Genomic DNA, 24,152 nt, shown 5'->3' on the forward strand with positions numbered 1-24,152 from the left:
AGAAAACCGTTCACCAGGCCAGGAGTCCCACATTGCTTTTCAACGTGAATACTGCTTGTTGACATCATCCCAACCCATGGTGAACTACTTTGGTCTAAAAGAGGCTTGGCATTGGTCAACCCAGCACACTGGAGGTCACTGTCACAGGGGAATGAGACTGAGTCAGGGAAGCTCTCTTCAAGAGCGTGGAGGTTGGGGCAGAGTGGAAACGTGAGATGCAGGAGACCAGAACCAAAGGAGAGGACATGGGCTTGGGCAGAGAGGCTGTGGTCAGGAAAGCAAAAAAACCCAGAGGCAGCGAGAGAAGCTGAGCTGTTTAATCACCTCCTTGGCCAGACTCAAGGCGGTGGCTGTCCCTAAACAACACACCTTGGAAGCCACTGAGAGCAGCTGGAGATGGAGTGGCAGCTGGAGTCAGAGGGTGGGGGTGGGGAGGGAGGGCTCCTGCACCTCTGAGTGTCATCTGGCGCTCCTGCCCCCAGGGCCTGCTTCATCTCTGAGAGGTTCCTGGCTGGTCCCAGGGGCAGGAACCAGAAGGCAGAAGGCTCGTGCCCTCCCTGTGGCGGGAGAATGACCCTGAGGTGGGGCAGCCACTCCCCACATGGCCTATGTTGAGGGTGCAGCACTGTCCCCACCATGGTGAGGGACAGAGGCACAAGGCGGGGGCAAGAAGGGAGAAGTTGGCGGGGGTGGGAGAGGGGGTTGCCCGGGTTCCACCACCGGTCTGGAATTAAACAGCAGAAGAAAAGGGCTGCCCTTGGGAACATGAACTTGTCCCCAGTGACAGTTCCTAGTGATGGGCTGACCTTGGCAACAGACCCTAGCAGCAGGCAGTTGTCCTGACAAGAGGGTGGTCCTTGTCGACGGTCTCTGGCAGTTTCCTGAACAGAGGGAGGGAGCTGGCCTGGGACCTTGCCCTGCCGACTACTTGTTCTTCTTGAAGAAGCTGAAGCGTTTTTCTCGCTCTCGTTCCCTGCCGTCCTTGCTGCGGAGCACAACAGGCCCCTCAGCCCCGACAGGTGACACTGGGGGCATGGTCATGGCCCGGGTCATGCCCCGGGGGGCACTGGGCACCACCGGCTCTTCTGGCTCTCCAGAGGCAGAAGATGCAGTGGCAATGGCTGCGTTCACCACCCGTAGCCACGAGCTCATCTCTGCCTGTAGGACGGAAAGACCCTCGGTCAGCTTCAAGGACGCTGTGCTAGGGTGGCCGCAGTGGACAGCAGGGGAGCATAAGGAGGAAGAGAAAGCGAGCTGCTTCATGCCATTAGGGGAACGCGGCCGGCTTAGACAGGGAGCGCGGCCTGGTGTGGCCATCACACACATCTGGTTAGCACGCTGTCTTACCACAAAGGAGGAGACCAGGAAAAAAAGGGAGGACAGGGAAGGAAGGGAAGTCTGCAGCTGGAAGGTTCTGGAATGGCACGGACAGAGAGGATCACAGAGGACAGCTCACCTCATCCTTGGCCTGGAATAAATACTCTTTTCCATCCTGTAAGCTGTTGGGAGAGAGAGGCCACAGGGCAGAGCTGAGATTCCAGGTCTGCCAAGTTGCTGCTGGTGAGCGCGCAATCATGACCCGACCCTGGGCTGAGGCATCTGGCTGCAGCCCTCAGAGCTGGACCAGACACGCTCTGTACATTTTCCAGGCTCCCCGGACTGTGCAGAAGCACATCCTTTCTGACTGGCCACAGAGGTGTGGGGAGCTCACTTCTGCCCCAGCCTGGGCCTCCTGCTCCGGCTCCTTGCTGGAGGCAGGGACAGGCCCCTGGAGGTCCTACCACGTCCCTGCCTTTGGATTTCCCACCCTGGGTAATTTTTCACCTTGACGTCATCAGCCATCAGGACTGGATCTTAGTTCTCCTGCTCCCCTTGGTGGGGAGACAACCAGAATCCCCCGTCCCTCATCTACACCGTCTCCAAGTGGCTGGCCTGGTTACTCCACTCAGGGGCTCCTTATGGGAACACCCCTCCCTCTAGAACTGACTCATGGCTCATCTGTGTTCACTCCCAACTCCCCTCCCCATCCCAAGAGAACCGTTCCCTGTTCCTACCCCAGCTTGAAGACATGTTTGCGCTTTCGGTAATCAGAGGCAACACTGCCCTGGGCCCTGGCCAAGCTGACAGGCACTTCTCCATGGTATGGCACTCCCACGCTGGCTGCCTTGGCATCCTTGTAAAACCCAAGGCTCCCACGCCGCAGGACACAGTACACATTCTGCCAGGACCTGCGGGACATGGTGCTGACTGGCCGGCCTTGGTGGCACCTGCAACCTGGGGCCCTCTTGGGTGTCCTAGAACTTCCAGTTCTGCTCCCATCTTTAGGCCCATGGTCTTTACACCCTCTGGTCCTCCCCTAAGGTCCTGCTCTGATCGCAAGTCCTACCCCTTGCCCAGAAGACATACTCTAAAGGGCATCCCTCCCTCTACCTGGGCAGAGGTTCTAGGGAAGTCCCCTCAGAGGCCAGGCTCCGGAGGGGCAGTACCTGTTGGCAGCCTTCTTCCCGAAGGCCTCCATTTCCTGCTTGCGGCACAGCACCCCCTCCATCTGCTCCTGGGCAGACGGCTCTGGGGCTCTAGGCGGCAGGGTGGCAGCTGACTCGGTGGACCTGCTCTGGGGTATTGTAGGCGGGGCCGGGCCCCGAGTCTGGGTCTGCCTCTCTCCCCGGGGCCCATTGGCTTCGTCCCCTGGACCAGGTCCCTGGGGGAAGATCAGTGTCAGTGTCGAAGGATGGGATGCAAGATCCCTAACCTGGGTACCAGGAAGCTAGCTCCGTGTCCAGGAGTTGGTCTTCCTGCCCCCAGCTGCCTGTGAGCCTCTGCCCTCTCCCTTCCCATCCCCAGTACTCCCTTACCCCAGCTCACCACCCCTTTTGGTTCCTTTGCCTCCCAGTTAATGACACCCACACTTGCAGGGGAACTCACCTGCCCTTCAGGGAAGCTGCTCTGTTCAAGTTTCTGTTGTCCCAGCAGGGGCTGCAAGGACAAGAACCTGTAAGAGGATGTGTGGTGGGAGGGGGGCTATGGCTCCAATGGGGGCACAGGGGGACAGTGGGGTCACCTGTGAGGACTCTGCATCTGTGCAGACTCCATTTACACTGGGTGCTTGCGTGGATGGCGATGGCCGAGGCTGGGTTCTGGGATGACCAAAATCAACAGTCATTAGTCCCTGGGTGGCGTGGGCTCAGCCTCCTTCTCCTACCCCAGGCATCCTGGCTCTCACCCGTCCCAGGTGGTGTCAGGAGCTGTGTGGCTGCCCACCAGGTTCCCTGGAGGCACACCGGCTGTGGGTTCGGGAGCAGGCGGCTGCTTCCTCCGCTCCTCCTCCTCCCTCTTTCTCTTTCGCTCCTTCTCCCGCTCCTCTAGCTGTCAAAAAATGCTGCATTCAGCGTGTAGAAGGTCTCATGTAAGAGCGCCAGGGAGGCAGGGAGAGCTGAAGTCTCAACTTGCATTCGATGAAATATGATAAAAGGAGAACAGAACTCGAAAAGATGGTGGGGATAAGAAAGTGGGAGAGGGCGTCTCAGCATCACCCAGTGGAACTACACCTCCCAAAGGTGTGGGGACAACGGCACTCTCAGCTCACATCTGGGGGTTGCTGGTACAGTGGGAGCAGACGACGTGTCTTCTCCAAGCATGAGCAAGCATGAGTTGGGGGAGTGGGTTGGGGTGGGCATCTGGGGTCCTGTGTCCCTCACCGCGGTAAGCTTCTCCAGCGCACTGAATCGCTCCTCCCAGGCCACTGCCGACTTCTGGAAGGCCTCATGCCGCTTGATGAGGCTCTCCACTTCGTCGACCGTGCAACCCAGCTCAGCACTGCGCACCAGAGGCTCCTGGCTGCACAGCCAGGCCTCTGCCATCCCTGCGTCTCTTCCAAACACGAGCACCTCCAAAACTGGCGGGATCAGGGGTCACAGGAAGATGGTGGGTCAGAGTGGGCACAGGCAGGGCACAGTGGCCATGGCAACCTCAAGAACAGGGACACAGAGAAAGCTACTGCTCCAGAGCTGTGCCAGGCATCGCCAAGGTTGAGCATTGTGAGTTCCACACCCAAGGATCCTGGTCTCACCTACTTTGGAAACCACAGGGTGCAGAATGCCCCCCATTCCCCACAGGGCCTGGGGCCCCCTCAGCGGCTCACCCAGCTGAAGCCAGTCCATCTTCTCCTGCCACTTCTCAGCTGTCTCCTGGCGTCGTGCCTGCAGCTGAGATAGCTTCTCTGAGATCTGGGGTGGGCAGAGATGTGAGTTAGCACCAGGATGTGAGGTCCTTCCAGGGCCCCTGGGGAGTCATTCAGGAGGATAAATGATTTCTTTCTTTCATTTTCTTTCTTTTTTTGAGACAGAGTTTCCCTCTTGTCGCCCAAGCTGGAGTGAGATGGCATAATCTCAGCTTACTGCAACCTCTGCTTCCTGGGTGCAAGTGATTCTCCTGCCTCAGCCTCCTGAGTAGCTGGAATTACAGGTGCCCACCACCACGCTCAGCTAAGTTTTGTACTTTTAGTAGAGATGGGGTTTCACCATGTCGGCTAGGCTGGTCTCAAATTCCTGACCTCAAGTGATCTACCTGCCTAGGCCTCCCAAAGTGCTGTGATTACAAGCATGAGCCACAGCACCCAGCCCAGGACCAGTGATTTCTGATGTCAAGAGGCTGCCAGATCTGGGGAGAGATTTCCAGAATGTGGGAAACCCCTGAACAGCACTGAGGGGAGAGAATGAAATATTTCTTGCAAAGAGAGAATGAGAGGAAGGAGAAAGCCACCGAGAAGTCAGCGTTCAGCACTTTACAGTGAGGATGGCCCAGCCGCCCAGGCCTCACCCACCTCCTCGGCTGCATAGTGGCTCCTGGCCAGCAGCTCCTTCCCCATGTTGATGCAGGAGGAGAAGCGATCCGCCCGGGCCTCTATCTCTGCCTTGATGCCTTGCTGGTTCTTGATGACTAGATCCGCAGAGGACACATCCCTGGAGGAAGGCAGAAACAGCATCACCCCTCTGCCCATAGCCCCATCACCGCCCAGCCACACAACCCATGCAGGCCTTGGGTCCTGGGCTTCTCACCGGGGCCGCTCCTGGGCATCCATCTGCAGGTTGACCCCATCCATCCAGAGCATCAGTTCCCGCACAGCCTTGAAGAAGCGGAACTTGTCCGTGGTGTCCAGCAGCAGCTGCCGGCGGGCGGCAGAGCTTCCCTGAAGCTGGGCCCAGGCCTCCGCTACGGCCTGCATGTGGCGGCCGATCTCCTCGGCCTTGTCTCCAGCATAGGCCTTCTGGAGCCGGTGGCCGTCATCCTGCACCTGCTGGACCTGCGGGGCCCAGGGTCAAAGTCAGGCAGCGCGGGGGACTCCAAGGAGCTGCAGCCTGCCTCAGTCCTGGCTGCTGCTCTCACCTCCTGCCTGCCTCATAGCCAAAGAGGCAGGGGGAGGAGCCAGAGGGTGGGTGTGCAGGGAAAGATGAAGGCAGGTGCCTGGACACACTCTGTCCTATCAGGTCTCATCTGGGCACCTGGGCTTAACCGGGGGGAGGGTCTGGAAAAAGGCCATTGGCCAGCTGAACTTTTCAGAAGCCTGTCTAGGATGTGAAGGACCTTGGAGATTGCTAGAACGAGACACTTAGCCAGAAGAGGGGGTTCAGGCCAGGTTGGTGGGGGGTGGGGGTGGCTGATGGGTTTCAGTGGTTGAGGGAAGGATCCATGCTTATTGATTATGGGCCTAGAGCTCAAGCCTGGGAAGCACCAACAGGCAAATTCAGGGCAGCATGAAGAGTCTCCTGGCTGCTGGGAACCCCTGAAGACATCACTCTGAAGGGGGCTTGTCATTATAAGTGTGAATACATTAGATGTCCCCTGTTAGAGGTGTTCTTTTTTCTTCTTTTTTTTTGGAGATGGAGTTTCATTTTTGTTGCCCAGGCCGGAGTGCAATAGTGCTATCTCGGCTCACTGCAACCTCCGCCTCCCGGGTTCAAGTGATTCTCCTGCCTCAGCCTCCCAAGTAGCTGGGATCACAGGCATATGCCACCATGCTCAGCTAATTTTGTATTTTTAGTAGAGGTGGGGTTTTTCCATGTTAGTCAGGCTGATCCCAAACTCCCGACCTCAGGCAATCCGCCCGCCTCAGCCTCCCAAAGTGCTGGGATTACAGGCATGAGCCACTGTGCCAGGCCAACCAGAGATTTTTCTTGGTGCAATTTCTTCATCTCAAAATTGCCCTCCAAAGGGTGCCATCCTCCCAGCATTTCTAAGCACTGCCCTAGCTCCTGAGGGGCCTCCCCAGCATATCCCCCATGGCTTCCTCTAAGCCTCCCCCACCTCCTCATGCTTGGGTCAGACCTGGGCACTGAGGGCCTGGATGTCGTGCTCGTAGGCACAGTGTCGGCGCTGCAGGGCCTCGGCGGCGTTGAGGTCACGGCCAGTCCCGTCTGGAAGCTGCTGCTGCTTGTGCTGCACCCGTGCCAGGGCTTGTCGTGCCCCATGCAGAAAGCGCTGCAGCTCGTATGCCGCGGCCAGCACCTGACCCCGCGTGTCCAGCAACTCAAGGAGGTCAGCCCAGGCCTCGTTGAGACTGTCCTTCCACTCGGCCACAGTGGCCCGTGCGGCATGGCCCCCAGCAATGAGCCCATTGGCCAGAGCGTTGGCACTATCTACACGCTCCTGACCAATGGTGCTCGTGTCCCGGGAGAACTCTCGGAATTTGTCTCGGAGCATCTGGTAGAGGAAGCAGATGTACAGACCATACCATCATGCTGGGGGATGTGGTCCCCGCCTGATGGAGCAAGTCTTCTACTCCAAACTCAGAACCTACCTCTCTCCCCCGGCCAGGGGGCAGGATAGGTTTCTTCCCTTGGGTTAAGGAGCAGGCACAGCCGCTTTCCACTAACCCTGCATTTGATGGACTCCCTCCACCCTCAGCAAAGGTGTTTTGAGGTGCTTGGGACCCTTAGGCCTCAGACATGGATACCCTAACTATGGTCCATATTTCTGTACCACTGAGGGTCCAAGCCCCTGAACTGTGGTGGGGATCACACCCTGTTTTGTTGAATTCTGGTGAAAAAGCTTGAGTGATAATTTCCTATTTGCCCTTGCCGCAGCTCAGCTTCATGTCTCCTTTCTGTACAATTCTTCAAATTGTGTGTGTATATATATATTTAGAGAGGGGGTCTTGCACTGTTGCCCAGGCTGAAGTGCACTGGCAGGAGCACAGCTCACTGCAGTGTCGAACCCCCAGGCTCAAGAGATCCTCCCACCTCAGCCTCCTGAGTAGGTATGCCTACAGGCATGTACTGCCATGCTTGGCTAATGAAAAAAATTTTTTTTTCTAGAGATGGGGTCTCCCTGTGTTTCACAGGCTGGTCTTGAGCTCCTGGACTCAAGCGATCCTCCCACCTCGGCCTCCCAAAGTGCTAGTATTACAGGTGTGAGCCATTGTGTGGCCATCGTGCCCAGCCTCTTCAAATCACATACTTCCAAACCAGGAGGACAGTGCCTGCTCAGCCTGGTCTTGCCCGGTTCCCCCCAGTGCTCTGCCTAAAATGAGGTCCTAGTCTCCCCGTGGGTCCTCCGCTCTTCCCATGGTTGATCTGAGCTGGGTGCCCTCCCTGTACTCACAGTTACATGTTCGTAGTCCTGGCCCAGCTCGTGGGAGGCCGCCACCACCTCTCGCTCCTGGATCCACTGCTCCAGGTCATCCAGCTCACGGCGGAGCTGGCACAGCCGGAGGTGCTCCTGAAGGCGCTCCCGCCGCTCTCCGGCTAGCTCCTTCAGGCCAGCATACAGCTTGTCCACCTGGGCTTGGCGGATTGATATCCGTGTGCTGCAGAAGAGTTGGGGAGGCACCATGGGATTCAAGGGATGTAGCTCTAACCACCAGCCTGTTCTGTGGAGCCCTGTCCCTCTGAGTTTCCCAACAGCTTGCCCAATCTCTGAGCTCCGGCTTTCTAGAAGGCTCCGTGCACACAGCACTGAAGGCTCCACATTCCCTGCATCTTCCTGTTCCTGCAGCCGGCTCCTCCCCAAGGCTGAACCAGGCTGCCACTGTGCCCACCTCTCTGGGTGCTCGCGGTCAATCATGTCCTGGCTGCTGGCCGCCAGCTGGTGGATGGTCTGTGCGTAGTCAGCTAGGGCTTGCTCCAGCACCTGGTGCTTCTTCACCTCTGCCTGGGCACTCAGCTCATCCTGGGGGAAGGGACAGTGGGAGGGGACAGTGACATCAGGCAGTGGGTCAGGGGAGGGCAGAACTGGCCACACACCCCAGGGTCTGCCCTGGCCCTCACCTTGGCCTTCTCCTGGCCCATCATGTGTAACTCCTGCTCACCCATCCAGGCCTCTGCCTCAGCAGCATCGCGGTAGAACTGCTGGGCTCTCAGGGCCTCCTCAAGTCGCTTCCCTCGAAGTTCCAGCTCGTGGCCCAGGCGTTTCCACATTTCCTGCAGCTCAGCCAGCTCTGGGCCTGCCGCGGCTGAACCTAGCGCATGCTGCCGCTCCCTCAGGTCCGCGATCCGGGGCTCATGGCCTTGAATCTCTTTTTGCAGGGTCTGCCCACGGCCACAGAAGAGAAAATGCTGAAAGTCCTCCCCAGCCTCACATGCTCCCGGAGACCACGCTTCACCCCTGTGCCTCTCTCCTGCCTGGGTCCTCTGCTTCCTCTCCTAGCCCAGGAATGCGATGGTAATGCCCCTCAGCCCTCATTCTCTCCCACTGAGAGGACCCACCCTCCCAAGGAGGGAGGAGAGAGAGCCACTGAAGCCCAGGATTGCACTCAACATTGAGGTGGGGCCTGGTCTTAAAAAACACATGTCCAAGTCTGGGGAGGCTGCTGGGAACTTCTCTTTTGTCTTCAGTCTCTGCCTCACCTGGTTTTTCTTCATGAGAAGCTGGACACTGGGAAGGTCCTTGCCATGTTCCATGGAGCTGGCCATGGGCAGCCGCTCTGTCACCCACAACTGGAAGAGAAAGGGGGTCAGTGGAGGCCCAGAAGGCAAGGCAAGCACCAGGGACTGGTACTGGGAGTGGGGACACCTGGGGCTACTGCTGCATGTATAGGGGACAGTCATCTCTGGTTCTGGGGGACATCCCCAAGTCTCCCTAGAGGGGAGATTGTTAATGCCAAAGAGAAGAAGGAAAAGAGCCCTGCTGGCATCTCCACAGCATACAGGAGGGAGGCTGGAAAGCTTGCTGTCTTTGGCCTTGGTGACTCACAATCTCATCTTCCACGTCCCGGTGGAACTGGTGCTGCTCTCGAGAAGCCTGCAGGCGCTGGCAGCGTTCCCGCATGGGCTGGCACAAGGCCCTGAACTTCTCCTCCACGGCCCTCGAGGTCCTCTCCACCTCCCCTGCACCCTGGTCCTCCTGGGCCAGCGCTTTGGCCTGGGCCTGGATCGCCTCCACCTCCTTCTCTCTCACAGCCATCTCCCACTCCAGCATCTGCAACCGCGAGGAGGAAGGGCCTGTTAACTCTGCATTTCCGCCTTCACACCCAGCAGATACCAGTCTCTATCAAGCTCACTGTGACTGCTTGGCACTGTGGCTCACCCCAGGGAGAGCATCCCCTCATAGGCTGGATCAGTGGATCTCGAACTTTATATACACAAGAACCCAAGGGCAGGGGTTGAAAAAATCCCTATTGAGTACTGTGCTCCCTATCTGGGTGATGGGTTCAATTATACCCCAAACCTCAGCATCACACAATATATTCTTATAACAAACCTGCACACACATACCCGAATCTAAAAGATTGAAATAAAAAAATCCATGGTAGTTTGATAACACTGCCTGTTACCAATTGATGGTCTCATCCCCAATCCATCATGGCCCTGCTTTAGAGATATAGGAACTGGTCCCTGTGTAAACATTCCTCCTTTGCCAGTGGGCACAATGCTAGGCCTTGTCAGCAGAGGGCGGTGGAGGGACACCACAGTGCCTAGAGGATGAGGGGCGTTCCACCCTTCCAGCGTTACTTTTCTTCCTCCTACAGCTCAACTGTCAGTGCCCAGGAGATCCGGTGGCTGTCACTGTCTGGCAAGTTTTGCTGCACTCCAGTGGCCACTTCCTGCTGGCCAGCCTTGGTTTGCTGGCTTCAGACCTGCTCTGGCATGTGACACCCCAGAAAATTTCCAGGCCATTCAGTGGGTCTCTACCCTCTCTGAGGTCTGAGACTCAGCCATCTTGCTACTTCCTGGGGGACTCCTTGATCCCACAGGTAGCAGCTCTCCCTACACTTCCTATTCTGTTTTTTTTTTTTTTTTTTTTGAGACGGAGTTTCGCTCTTGTCACCCAGGCTGGAGTGCAATGGCGCGATCTCGGCTCACCGCAACCTCCGCCTCCTGGGTTCAGGCAATTCTCCTGCCTCAGCCTCCTGAGTAGCTGGGATTACAGGCACGCGCCACCATGCCCAGCTAATTTTTTGTATTTTTTGTGGAGACGGGGTTTCACCATGTTGACCAGGTTGGTCTCGATCTCTCGACCTTGTGATCCACCCGCCTCGGCCTCCCAAAGTGCTGGGATTACAGGCTTGAGCCACCGCGCCCGGCCCATTTTTTTTTTTTTTTTTGACACAGAGTCTTGGTCTGTTGCCAGGCTGGAGCGCAGTGGTGCAATCTCGACTCACTTCAACCTCTGCATTCCGGGTTCAAGCAGTTTTTCCACCTCAGCCTCCCGAGTAGCTGGGACTACAGACATGTGCCACCAAACCCAGCTAATTTTTGTAGTTTTAGTAAAGATGGGGTTTCACCATGTTGGCCAGGATGGTCTTGATCTTTTGACCTCATGATCTGCCCACCTCGGCCTCCCAAAGTGCTGGGATTACAGGCGTGAGCCACTGTGCACAGCCCCCATTCTATATTCTTTAGATCAGGGACCAGCAAGTCCTGCTCACTGCCTATCTTTATAAAGTTTTTATTGGACCACAGCTGCACCTTTTTTTTTTTTTTGAGACAGAGTTTCACTCTTGTTACCCAGGCTGGAGTGCAATGGCGCGATCTCGGCTCACCGCGACCTCCACCCCCTGGGTTCAAGCAATTCTCCTGCCTCAGCCTCCTGAGTAGCTGGGATTACAGGCACGCGCCACCATGCCCAGCTAATTTTTTTTTTTTGTATTCTTAGTAGAGACAGGGTTTCACCATGTTGACCAGGATGGTCTCGATCTCTTGACCTCGTGATCCACCCGCCTCAGCCTCCCAAAGTGCTGGGATTACAGGCTTGAGCCACCGCGCCTGGCGTGCACCTCTTTTTAAAAAAATTTTTTGAGACAAGTCTTGTTCTACCCCCCAGCCTGGAGTGCAGTGGCACCATCACGGCCCCCTGTAGCTGCGACTTCCCAGGCTCAAGCAATCTTCTCACCTCAGCCTCCTGAGTAGCTGGGACTACAGGCACATGCCACCACCATGCCTGGCTAATTTTTGTATTTTTTGTGGGGATGGGGTTTCACCATGTTGCCCAGGCTGGTCTCAAACTCCTGGACTCAAGTGATCCGCCCACATCTGACTCCCAAAGTGCTGGGATTACAAGTGTGAACCACCATGCCTGGCCACAACCCTTATTTTACATATAATCCACAGGTGCTTTTACAAGGGCAAAGTTGAAGGGCTGTGACAGAGATCTTATGACCCACGAAACCCCAAATATTTACTATCTGGTGCTTTATTGAAAAAAATTTTCTGACCCCTGCTGTAGAGTTCTCTTTACCACCTTTTACTAATTCATACTTTTTTTTTTTTAATGGAATCTCACTCTGTCGCCCAGGCTAGAGTGTGATGGCACCATCACAGCTCACTGCAACCTCCACCTCCTGGGTTCAAGCCATTCCCCTGTCTCAGCCTCCCAAGTAGCTGGGATTACAGGCATGCACCACGACGCCTGGCTAGTTTTTGTATTTTTAGTAGAGACAGGGTTTCACCATGTTGGCCAGGCTGGTCTTGAACTCCTGACTTCAAGTGATCCACCTGCCTTGGCCTCCCAAAGTGCTGGGATTACAGTTGTGAGCCACCACGACTGGACTGATTAATACTTTTTACTGAAGTTCTTGTTTTCAAATTATTAGTGGGTCTGTCTCCTAACTCTAACCCTGACTGAGACATATACCTAGAGATTCTGATACTGGCTGCCCAGAGAAATGACTTTAGGAAATGCTGCTGAAGGTGTTATCTGCCAGGCCTTAGCTGGCCTCCCAAATCTTGAAAGCTGCAGACCCCTCCTTTCTTTTGCTGTTCACCATCCCCATCAAAGCTTCCCAGCACACCTGCTGCTTCTTGAGCAGGATGTTGACGCTGGTGAGGTCCTTGCCGTAGTCGTCTGAGTGAAGCTGGGCCTGCAGGCTCTCCAGCCAGCTCTCCAGGGCACAGCAGCTCTGGGCAAACAGCTCAGCTCGATTGGCATCAAAGAGGCTGCGGGCCTTGGCTTGGGTGGTGGTCTCCAGCTCGTCCCAGCGCCTGTGCAGGTCCCCCAGCTTCTCCGACACCAGAGCTTTCAGCTCTGGCTTCTGGAGAGTCAGCTCCCGCCCTTCCTGGAATGCAGGACAGAGAAGGTAAAAGTGCCCAAATTAGCCTGAACTGCAGAGGCTGAGAGCGGACCAGGGGCCTTACCGGCAGCAGAGACCTGAAGTGTGGGCAATAATTCCAAGTCCCTGTGTGTTCTCAGTGACACGCTCTTCTCAGAGGTTTAAAATCCGCCCCCCCTTTTTTTTTTGAGACGGAGTCTCGCTCGTTACCCAGGCTGGAGTGCAATGGCGCGATCTCAGCTCACCGCAACCTCCGCCTCCTGGGTTCAGGCAATTCTCCTGCCTCAGCCTCCTGAGTAGCTGGGATTACAGGCACGCGCCACCATGCCCAGCTAATTTTTTGTATTTTTAGTAGAGACGGGGTTTCACCATGTTGACCAGGATGGTCTTGATCTCTTGACCTCGTGATCCGCCCGCTTCGGCCTCCCAAAGTGCTGGGATTACAGGCTTGAGCCACCACGCCGGGCCTAAAATCCCTTTTAAACCGCTGTTCCCTCACTGCTGATGAACCCCACTCCTCAAGACCCAGCTCAAACAGCATTTCAACAAAGAAGCCCTTGCAATCTCTCTTTAGTCTGGGTTCCTCAGTGCCCGTGGCTTCTGGCGCTATGCTGCATGTTGATTTGAGTTATTTACTATTATTTTGTGTTTCTCAACTTACTACTCTTCACTTCAATGATAGCAAGTGAGTCCCACCTGGTTTCCCCACTTCCAGCTTTTCTGCTTGAGGATTTTTGTGTCTGAGACAGTGAGGGACATGTGCTCTCTTGAACTGCATGGAAGGCAAATTGGAAGAGCCAGAGTTAATGAACCCAGAAGCAGCCCTCAACCAGCAACAGACAAGGAGCTGCCGGATAAATACCCAGCATCCTTGCGCCATGGCTGAGAGTGCTGTGTTCTGTGTTCTATCTATACTATCCCTGGAGTGTCCCAGGAGGGTTGGGTTCCCATTGCCCATGGGGGTAACTGGCATGACTTCCGTCCCTCCTTACCATTCCACTACCCTACTGATGCTTCCCAGGATCACCTCCCTAGAACCACTGTCTCAGGGTCTGCTTCTAGGGGCACCCAGACACTGCCTTCTGGCCATTTTGCAGGTGGCTGTGGTTGTCAGGATGAAGAGCATCAAAGGCTAGCACTGCTTGGGCAGCTTCACAACCTTGAGCACAATCTACACTTCAAAGCACATGCATTGGTGGTCAGGGCTTTGCAGGGGGCTTCTCTCCCACCTCTCCCACCTTCCATGGGGGCCCTGCGCACAGTTTTTTTTTTTTTTTTTTGGGAGTGCAATGGGATGATCTCGGCTCACTGCAACCTCTGCTCCCAGGTTCAAGCGATTCTCCTGTCTCAGCCTCCTGAATAGCTGAGACTACAGGCGTGCACCATCATGCCCAGCTAATTTTTTGTATTTTAGTAGAGATGGGGTTTCACCATGTTGCCCAGGCTGGTCTCAAACTCCTGAGCTCAAGCAATCCACCCACCTCGGCCTCCCAAAGTACTGGGTTTACAGGCATGAGCCACCATGCCTGGCCCCCCTGAACACATCCTGTGCTGCTGCCGGACTCACTCACCCCTTCCTCCCAAACAGGCATTGCCTAGCGTGATTTTCTGTTCAGTTTTCTCTGCCTGGAAGCATATTTCCCTGAGTATCTCCGCTTGTCCGAATTCTACTCATCCTCCATGGATGGCCCTGCATGTTCCAGCTTCTAGAATTTCTGTATCTCCTCTCTCCTTATTCCCCTGGCTTCAGTGGGCTCTCTCTCAGGGCACTCATCAGATTCTGCTCTAAATTCAATTTAGCTACGTGCGTATATGCCTCGTATCGTGGCTATAGCGTTGTTCATTTAGGGTGGAGCCTGCCATAGAATCACCTTTGGACCGATGCAGTGCCTGATACAATGCTTTGCATATAGTAGCACCAAGTAAACATTTGCTGAACTAACGGAAACAACTGAAAGCACACTGGTCTCCTTTTGTCCCAACCATCATGCCCTTGAGGGAAGAAAAGTGTCTTTCAGAGACCTCACAGTGCCTTGCAGAGGGTTGAGCACATACCATGTCCTCTAGGGATACTTGCTGAGCAGATATAAAGTTTTATCTGTCCTCAGCTCTTGAGGAAGAGCTGAGTGGGAGACCAAGAACCAGGGACAGCAAGAGTCAAAAATAAGGATTGGCAGACTACATACAGCCCATGAGGTAATCTGGCCCACTGCCTGTTTTTACAAGTAAAGTCTTATTAGAAAACATCCATGTTTATTCATTCACGTATTCTCTGTAGCTGCTTTTGCACTACAACTGCAGAGATAAGCAGTTGTAGCAGAAACTATATGGATTGCAAAGGCTCAAATATTGACCATCGAGCCCAAACCCTTTCCAGACAAAGTTTGCAGACCCTGTGGAGGAGCGTCATCCTGCTTTGAACTCAGGAACACGATAACTATCGTGTTAAATCCAAGCTGCAGTTTGGCTACCTACTAATTTGTATTTTATCAAGGTTCTGGACTCACTGTCCCACTCTGTCTCCAACAAAGATGTTTGTTTCCCAGGCCATAACTCCACCGTGGAGCTATGACACCAGAAGCCCCACAATCTCTAATGTCCTGGAGCCAAGCCCCTGCCCCCCACCCTGGGGGACCCTGCCCAGAGGCAGCCCCTACAGTACTGCTCACCTTGTCCACCTTGTCCAGCCAGTCTTTGTTGGCGGCCAGCTCAGCCATGAATGCCTGGTGCTTCTGCCACTTGGTGTGCAGGTTGCGGGCCTCATCATAGGACACATCCTGGGCTGTCAGCATCTTCTCATCAATCCAGAGCTTCAGCTGGACCAAACGTAAAACAGGGACAAAGGAGAGAGGGAGCATTTCCAAGGGAGGAAGAGCAGGAAATAAAAGCAGGGACACAGTGAGCCACAAGAAGTGGGCAGCTTGGGAGGAAGCCATGAAGGGATTCACGGTCTCCAGGGACCCCGAGGTGGGCTTATTCTAGGCTCAAGGTGGGAAAGGGATGGCTAGGGAATGTCCCGGGGCCCCAGGGAATGAGGAGCCTCACCTCATGACAATCTTGCAGAAAATGCTGCTGCTCCCGGTTGTCCCGAAGACGGCCCAGAAACTGCTGTGCTGCGTCTTGATTCTTCTTGTGCCTGCAACAACAGCCCCTTGTGAAACCCTAGAACTTGCTGTGAAAGGGTTCTGACCCTTTGGCTAACCGAGGGGCCTCCATTTCTTCTAGGAGAATAACGCCTTCCAGGAGCACAAAAAGGCTACCCAGGAATCCTGACTTACTTTTGGGCCTGGTCAGGGGTGGAACCTCCCAGCCCTCTGCAACCACTTGGGTCTTCCCCGTCTACTTCTCTGTCAGCTCCCGCCTGTCTGTGGCTTTCCTGTGCCACATGCATCTTTGAGGCTACCCTGTTTCCCCCATTCTCCTCTGGCGCCCCTAATTCATAGACGGTCCTCATCAGACCTCCTCTCGATGGAGTCTGCCTTCTCCCGAATCTTGTCAGCATGGATGTTGCCTTCAGACACCAGCTGGCGCCCAGCCTCCAGGAGCCCTCGGATCCGTTCCCCGTTGGCGTCCATGGTGCTCATGAAGTCCTCCAGTTTTTTAATGGCAGCATCAGCAGCCTGGAGTGTCCCTGGCATCTCCGTGTGAGACAGAACATATTCCTGTATGAGAGGGGTGATATTCAGTTCACTTTCCCCAGGACAATTCACCCCCTTCGTAAGGACCCAACCAGGGGCACGACTGAGAGGTAGGGGCCAATCTGTAGACGGGAAGGGTAGGTGGAGAGCTCTGAAGACAGGGAGGCTGCCAGCCAGCGTGGGAGTCTCAGAAAGTCACAGGGAAGCTGGGTGGGAGGACCTTCGATTTCCCAGCCCAAATCCTGTTCTATCTCACTTCTAGCTCCTGATTCCTTTTCTTTAACAGCTACATGACAAACTGGGTTTTCTATTTCTTCTGAAATCAGTTTTAGTAAATTATATCCACATTTTTTTTTCATTCCCATTTTTCTTTTCCTTTCCTTTTTCTTTTTTGAGACAGGGCCCAGGTTGGAGTACAGTGGCATGATCATAGCTCACTACAGCCTCAAAATCCTGGCTCAAGTGATTCTCCAGCCTCAGCCTCCCTAGTAGCTGGGACTATAGGCATGTACCACCATGCTCAGTTAATTTTGTGTGTGTTTAGCGATGGGGGTCTCACTATGTTGCCCAGGCTGGTCTCAAACTCCTGAGCTCAAGTTGTCTCCTGCCTTGGCCCAAAGTACTGGGATTACGGGTGTGAGCCATCCTGTCTGGCCCCCATTTTTCTTTTTAGAAAATTATTATTTTTTCTTTTTTTGAGACGGAGTTTTGCTCATTACCCAGGCTGGAGTACAATGGCGCAATCTCGGCTCACCGCAACCTCTGCCTCCTGAGTTCAAGCAATTCTCTTGCCTCAGCCTCCCGAGTAGCTAGGACTACCGGGGTGTGCCACCATGCCCAGCTAATTTTTCTATTTTTTAGAGACGGGGTTTCACCATGTTGACCAGGATGGTCTCTATCTCTTGGCCTCGTGATCCACCCGCCTCGGCCTCCCAAAGTGCTGGGATAGCCACCGTGCCTGGCCTATTTTTTCTTTAAAAAATTTTTTTGAAGAGACAAGGTCTTGCCATATTGCCCGGTTTGGTCTGAATATTCTTGGCCTCAAGAATGTCCAGAGGCCTCCCAAAGTGCTGGGATTTCAGGCGTGAACCACTGCGTGGCTCCATTTCACTAACATGTCCTTCCTGCCCATCCTGCTTCTTTTTTTGAGACGGAGTTTCACTCTTGTTACCCAGGCTGGAGTGCAAAGGCACGAGCTCGGCTCACTGCAACCTCCGCCTCTTGGGTTCAGGCAATTCTCCTGCCTCAGCCTCCTGAGTAGCTGGGATTACAGGCACGCGCCACCATGCCCAGCTAATTTTTTGTATTTTTAGTAGAGACGGGGTTTCACCATATTGACCAGGATGGTCTCGATCTCTTGACCTCATGATCCGCCCACCTCGGCCTCCCAAAGTGCTGGGATTACAGGCGTGAGCCACCGCGCCTGGCCCCATCCTGCTTCTTAAGCCCCAGCCTCTGGCATCTGCCTCTCCCTCCACCATGTTCCTTCACATTTCCCCAGGTCCCTACTTTCCTCTTCGTCCTGGTGGGGATGGTGCCCTGAAGTCTTACCTGGCTGCTGAGCACGCCCTCAGCCTGACGAGCATCCCGCAGGAATCCCTGGAAGCCGTGGGCCTGGGCCAGGCGGCCTTGTCGGCTCTCCCACATTCGGCCCAGCTCCTCCCAGCCGGTTCCCAGGGCCTCCAGTCGCTGTCGTAGGAAGAGGCACTGGGGATCGGCCTGGTCCCGGGTCACCTCCTCACCCAGGGCCCGCAGCCGGCTGTACTCGCTCTGGGCCCGCTCCACCTCTCCTCGCAGGGCTGCGTGTTGGGCCAGGAGGGCCTCTGCTTCAGGTAGGGTGGCCGGCCCTTCTTCAGAGGCCACAGCAGTCTGAGTGCGGCCTAGCCAGGCCTGGAAGTCATCCAAGCTTCGCAGGAAGTCCTGCAGCCGCCGCGCCTCCCCCAGGGACTCTTCTCGACGCCGCATGGTGGCCCTGAGGTCCTCCCAGCCGGTCTGTACCTCTCCGAGCCGGGAGTTAATGGCTGCTGCCTGAGCAGGATGGCCGGCAGCCAGGGCATTTGCCTCTCGAGTTAGTTCGCCCACCCGGGCAGCAATGGCCTCCAGGTCCCGCTCTGTGCCAGCCAGCTTGCGCTGCAGGGCCAGCACCCCGGCCAGATCGTTGCCTAGGCCCTGGGTGGACTCAATGACCTTGGTCTTCTCTCTCATCCAGGCCTGGGTCTCCGTGCACTCTAAGTGGTAGTTCTGGATGCTCAGGGCTGAGGTCAGAGCTGCCTTCTTGCCGTCTGCCAGGGACCGAAACTGCTGCCACCTGAGAGCAGGAGGAAGGCTCGGCCCTTGCCCAGGCCCAGGCCCAGGCCCAGGCCCAGGCCCAGGCCCAGGCCCACTTGGAAGCTTCTTCCCTGCTCCTGTCTCCCTTGGTGTCTCCCCTTGACTCCTCCCTTTCTAGCCAGCAGCCACTTCAGTCTACCTTGACCCCCTCTCTTGCCTCTTTCATCCTTTTTCCTTCCCCCACACATTTCGGACTGGTTTGCATCCTCCTTTTCAGCCACCCTTCCAGGCCTTACAAATCTTGCCTCCCACTGCTATCCCCATTGCTTCATGTTTTGGTCAGCTCCCCAGTCCTGCCCTCCCAAGCCCACCTGTGGTTAAGCTGTTCCTGGGTGTTGACAATGCGCTCCTTGCCTGGGGGGTTGGCCTTCAGTAACCGCTTGGCAGTGTCATTCACTGCAGTGATTTGCACTGCAAGGGCATTCATTTCAGGCTCCAGGGTCTCGAACCTGAGAGGGTGGAAGAGCCAGGCGTGAACTGTGGGAAGCAGCAATGTGCCCAGTCATTTAAGTCCACCTCTCTTAGACACCCTCGAGAACGCCTCTCCTTCACAAGGAGGCTTATCTATAGGAGTCTCTGGGCCTCTCAGCCTGTGAGGTTTATAGTATCTATGGGTCAAGGGAGGAACTCCCAACTCCCCCAAAACAAGTAGAATAACTATCATCGCTACAGTTGCTCAAAAGAGGTAAAACGTAAAAGTCAAGAACAGACACACAAGTCAAACTAGACCCTGGTGTGGGACCAACACTTTATCACATCATCTCAGCCTCCTGGGACTTGCCCCTTAGCTGCCTATCTGGGTCTTATCCCACTAATGTGTTAGAATATGAAGTAGTAACCAAAAATATTTGTCTAGGGGATGAATATGTGAAGGATAGCTTCTTCCAGGGACATTTTATATTTTGTTTTTGTTTTTGAGATGGGAGTCTCGCTCTGTTACCCAGGGTGCAGTGCAGTGGCGTGATCTTGGCTCACTGCAACCTCCGCCTCCCCGGTTTAAGCAATTCTCTGCCTTGGCTTCCTGAGTAGCTGGGATTACAGGTGCCCACCACCATGCCCAACTAATTTTTGTATTTTTTTTTTTTTTTTTTTTGAGACGGAGTTTCGCTCTTGTTACCCAGGCTGGAGGGCAATGGCGCGATCTCGGCTCACCGCAACCTCCGCCTCCTGGATTCAAGCAATTCTCCTGCCTCAGCCTCCTGAGTAGCTGGGATTACAGGCACACACCACCATGCCCAGCTAATTTTTTGTATTTTTAGTAGAGACGGGGTTTCACCTTGTTGACCAGGATGGTCTCGATCTCTCGACCTTGTTATCCACCCGCCTCGGCCTCCCAAAGTGCTGGGATTACAGGCTTGAGCCACCGCGCCCGGCCTTAATTTTTGTATTTTTAGTAGAGATGAGGTTTCACTCTCTTGGCCAGGCTGATCTTGAACTCCTGACCTCATAATCCACCCTCCTCAGCCTCCCAAAGTGCTGAGATTACAGGTGTGAGCCACTGCACCTGGCCAACATTTTATGTTCTAATAGGGCAGGGTCTGCAAATGTTTTCTGTAAAGGGCTCGATAGTAAATATTATAGGCTTCATGAGCCATGCAGCTGCTATGGCAAATTGAGTCCTGCTGCTGTAGCCTGAAAGCAGCCACAGGCAATACACAAATAGGCCAGTGCAGCTCTGTTCCAATAAAGCTTTATTTACAGAAACAGGCAGCAGCCTGGATTTGGCCCAAGGGTTATAGTTTGTCAACCTCTACATTAGGATACCTTGAAAACAAAAAAAATCTTTAATTATATTTTTATTTATTTAATTTATTTTTTTGAGACAGGGTCTTACTCTGTCACCCAGGCTGGAGTGCAGTGGCACGATCTTGGCTCACTGCAGCCTTGACCTCCGGGTTCAAGCAATCCTCCTACCTCAGCCTCCCCAGTAGCTGGGACTACAGGTGCCCACCACCATGCCCAGCTAATTTAAAATTTTTTTTTTGTAGAGATGGAGTCTTGCTATGTTGCCCAGGCTAGTTATGAATTCCTGGACTCAAGTGATCCTCCTGCCTTCACCTCCCAAAGTGCTGGGATTACAGGTGTGAGCCACCAGGCCCGACCTAATTACATTTTTTTAAACACCAGAAAATTTGATTACACATTGATCATACATCATATCAAGAAACTCCTAATTTTGACCTATGTGATAATGGTATTGTGGTTCTATAAAAAATATTTTAAGATTTATTGGCCGGGTGCGGTGGCTCACGCCTGTAATCCCAGCACTTTGGGAGGCCGAGGCGGGTGGATCACGAGGTCAGGAAATCGAGACCATCCTGGTCAACATGGTGAAACCCCGTCTCTACTAAAAATACAAAAATTAGCTGGGCATGGTGGCGCGTGCCTGTAATCCCAGCTACTCTGGAGGCTGAGGCAGAAGAATTGCTTGAACCCAGGAGGCGGAGGTTGCGGTGAGCCAAGATCGCGCCATTGCACTCCAGCCTGGGTAACAAGAGTGAAACTCCGTCTCAAAAAAAAAAAAAAATACTGACAAAGATTTATTGAATAAATGATTTTAAGATTTATTATTCTGTATATAAAGCTATTTCAGTGTCTCTGTCTAAAAGGTTTATAACTTCAAAACCTCAGCTATTTTAAGTCCACACAGACAATTTAAAAATAATATATTATAGGTACGAATGCTTCCTCGTATTTCTTAAAGGATGCACCGTGAAGAATGTAGGAGGGATGTGCTAATATTGGGGACTTGTTTTTTAAAAGGGCGGAGAATCAAATAGAGCAAGATATTGACAATGACCAAATCAGGGCCATGTGTGTAGAGGGGTTTGTTGTGAAATGTCTCTATTTGTGAGCATGGTTAACATTTTTCATTAAAACTAGAAACGGACCACCAGTAAGACTCAAAGAGGTGAGGTGGGCAGTTCATGGAGGGACTCACCACCCACAACCCGGCCCCCGCCGCCTCCCAGGGCCAGTCCCACTGGGAGCCCAAGGGGCCTACCTCTGTTGCACGACCTCCAGGTCTTCCAAGCGCTCAGGCAGGGCCAGCCCGTTGAGCCACTGCTCCTTCTCCTCCACCCAGAGCCCGCAGGCCCCGGCCTCACTGAGCATGGTGTAGAGCGTCAGGGCGGCCTCCAGGGCCAGTGCTCGCTCTCTTGCCCGGGCCTGCAGCTCATCGTAGTGCCGTTCCAGGGAGGGCACCCGGCCCTGCACCTCGGGCGTGTGGCTCAGTGCAGGAGGCAGGGCTACTGCCTGTTCTCTCAAGGCGTCCAGGGTTGGCCGGTGGCCTCGGATCTCCTCCTCCAGGGCCCGATGCTGCCTGGCCAGAGCCTGTGTGGAGAACTCGTCGTGCCCCAGCTCGGGGCTGGACACCAGGCGCAGGGCATCTACCAACCAGGCCTCCATGTCGTTTGCGTCAGCCTGGAACTGGTAGAGGCTGGCGGCTTGGGCCAGCCTCTGGGCACGCTCCTCGGCCAGGGCCTCTAGCCGCTCCCACTGGGCTTGGAGCTCAGCTGCACGGGCAGAGGCCTGGCTTGCTCCAGGGTGACCCTCGGCTACCAACTGCTGGCCCTGCTCCAGGGTGAGCTTCAGGGGCCCCAGCCGGCCGCTCATCTCGCCCCGCAGGGCTGTGTGCTTGTTGAGCAGGCGGAGGACACCGGTCAGGTCCCGGCCCGTGTCGGCTGAGGCCAGGAGGTGCTGCTGCTCCCGTACCCAGGCCTCAGCCTCGCCCACCTCCCAGAGGAAACGCCAGAGCCGCCGTGATTCCTCCAGCCGGGCCCGCCTCGCTGCTGCCAACTCACACAGCGCCTCATAGCTCTGCTCTAGTTTGGCCACCCGCTCCGACACCAGCTGCGGGTCACAAGGTCTATAATCTGAGAAAGTGACAGGAGAGGGTCAGAGTGGTAACTGAGCCCTCCAGCTGCTCACCACCCACTGCACTCTCTTGGGCTTCCCTCCCTGCCTCTAGCTCTGTCACCATCGTCTGCCCACCATCTTTCCTGTCTCCAGGTTTCCCAAGCCTTCCACCTGGGCTCTTGATGTACTCCCTCCCAGCCCCTCCCTCTCCAGGGCCTTCCCTGAGACTTTTCACCTTTCCCTGGGTTGCAGAAGCGCAGGGCAGAGGCACTGACGGCCCGCACCCTCTCGGCCTGCACGGCGATGTCTGCTTCTACCAGCTCGTGAAGCTGCAACAGGTCCTCCACTCCAGCCAGGTGCTTGCCCAGGTCCTGAGACTGCAGCCGGCCCTGCCAGGCACACATGGAGTGCAGATGCTCACCTGAGCATTCATGTGCCAACCTGGCTGCATCTTCCTTCCAACCTCTCCGTGGCTCTAGGTGTTGCAGCCAGTTGAGAAACCTGCTTGCTCACATACACTGGGATACCCCAGTTCTGCCCTGGCACCCCGACCTCCTTATCCTTAACTCCCCTGATGTGGAACAATGTTCCAACTCCTGCTCTTGGAAGTTTTGCTATGACTGATCTCAGCCTCAGAATCATCGACACCTTCCTGTCGCCACCGCTCCGCCTCAGCACCCAGCAGCCTTCCTTCTGCAGCTCTCCCCTACCTACCCTCCTGGCTGCTGCTCGCCTGGGAGATGGCAGCAACCTCTAACAGGTTTCATTCTCACGCTGCCTGCCCACGGGCCTTCTTCAGAGGAGCCAAAGTGACCTTTTTATAAACGTAAGGTACAATCAAGTCTCTCCCCTTCTTAAAACCTTCTAATCACTTTATTTTTTTTCTTTTTTTTTGTTTTTGTTTTTTTTGAGACAGAGTTTCACTCTTGTTACCCAGGCTGGAGTGCAATGGCGCGATCTTGGCTCACCGCAACCTCCGCCTCCTGGATTCAGGCAATTCTCCTGCCTCGGCCTCCTGAGTAGCTGGGATTACAGGCACGCGCCACCGTGCCCAGCTAATTTTTTGTATTTTTAGTAGAGACGGGGTTTCACCACGTTGATCAGGATGGTCTCGATCTCTTGACCTCGTGATCCACCCGCCTCGGCCTCCCAAAGTGCTGGAATTACAGGCGTGAGCCACCGTGCCCGGCGTTATTTTTTTTCTTGGCTCACTGTAACCGTCACCTTCAAGCGATTCTCCTTCCTCAGCCTCCCTGAGTAGCTGGGATTACAGGCACCTGCCACCACACCTGGCTATTTTTTGTATTTTGGTGGAGATGGGGTTTTGCCATGTTGGCCAGGTTGGTCTCGAACTCCTGACCTCAGGTGATGCACCTGCCTCGGCTCCCAAAGTGCTATGATTACAGGCGTAATCATACTGCGCCTGGCTCTTTTTAATTAATTATTTATTTGAGACTGAGTCTCGCTCTATCGCCCAGGCTAGAGTACAGTGACACAATCTCAGCTCACTGCAACCTCTGCCTCCTGGGTTCAAGTGATTCTCCTGTCTCAGCCTCCTGAGTAGTCTCAGAGACTACAGGCGCCCACCACCACGCCTGGCTAATTTTTGTATTTTTAGTGGACATGGGTTTCACTATGTTGGCCTGGCTGGTCTTGAACTCCTGATCTCAAGTAATCTGCCCGCCTCGGCCTCCCAAAGTGCTGGGATTCCAGGCATGAGCCACTGCGCCTGGCCCCTTTTAATCACTTTAAAGGATCCATGTTACTTGGATTAAAATCCAAACTCCCTGACCAGGCTGTAAGGCCCTAGTGGGCTGGCTGCACCGTCCCAAATCTCAGTCCAC

General features: G+C 54.7%; 1 protein-coding gene across 5 annotated transcripts in view; it reads right to left on the reverse strand.

Annotated features, from left to right (window-relative positions):
• Positions 1-297: 297 nt before the first annotated feature.
• The window catches only part of SPTBN2 (spectrin beta, non-erythrocytic 2), a 46,269-nt gene continuing 22,414 nt past the window's right edge, over positions 298-24,152 (reverse strand). For all 5 annotated transcript variants that reach the window (XM_039470865.2, XM_074401740.1, XM_039470867.2 and 2 more), the window contains 25 exons: positions 22,544-22,697; positions 21,455-22,325; positions 18,762-18,899; positions 17,674-18,430; positions 15,944-16,146; positions 15,530-15,620; positions 15,154-15,300; positions 12,227-12,490; positions 9,190-9,414; positions 8,844-8,933; positions 8,265-8,525; positions 8,036-8,166; positions 7,600-7,804; positions 6,325-6,699; positions 5,058-5,302; positions 4,823-4,961; positions 4,142-4,226; positions 3,699-3,895; positions 3,224-3,366; positions 3,062-3,137; positions 2,926-2,976; positions 2,487-2,701; positions 2,055-2,228; positions 1,457-1,499; positions 298-1,158 (listed from right to left, as the gene is read on the reverse strand). In XM_039470865.2, coding sequence (XP_039326799.1) covers positions 925-1,158; positions 1,457-1,499; positions 2,055-2,228; positions 2,487-2,701; positions 2,926-2,976; positions 3,062-3,137; positions 3,224-3,366; positions 3,699-3,895; positions 4,142-4,226; positions 4,823-4,961; positions 5,058-5,302; positions 6,325-6,699; positions 7,600-7,804; positions 8,036-8,166; positions 8,265-8,525; positions 8,844-8,933; positions 9,190-9,414; positions 12,227-12,490; positions 15,154-15,300; positions 15,530-15,620; positions 15,944-16,146; positions 17,674-18,430; positions 18,762-18,899; positions 21,455-22,325; positions 22,544-22,697 — 5,514 coding nt within the window. In that variant the 3' untranslated portion in view covers positions 298-924. The remainder of the gene's footprint in view (positions 1,159-1,456; positions 1,500-2,054; positions 2,229-2,486; positions 2,702-2,925; positions 2,977-3,061; positions 3,138-3,223; positions 3,367-3,698; positions 3,896-4,141; positions 4,227-4,822; positions 4,962-5,057; positions 5,303-6,324; positions 6,700-7,599; positions 7,805-8,035; positions 8,167-8,264; positions 8,526-8,843; positions 8,934-9,189; positions 9,415-12,226; positions 12,491-15,153; positions 15,301-15,529; positions 15,621-15,943; positions 16,147-17,673; positions 18,431-18,761; positions 18,900-21,454; positions 22,326-22,543; positions 22,698-24,152) is intronic.

The sequence above is a fragment of the Saimiri boliviensis genome, chromosome 6, assembly GCF_048565385.1.
Source record: "Saimiri boliviensis isolate mSaiBol1 chromosome 6, mSaiBol1.pri, whole genome shotgun sequence".
In the NCBI taxonomy this organism is placed as follows: Eukaryota; Metazoa; Chordata; class Mammalia; order Primates; family Cebidae; genus Saimiri; species Saimiri boliviensis.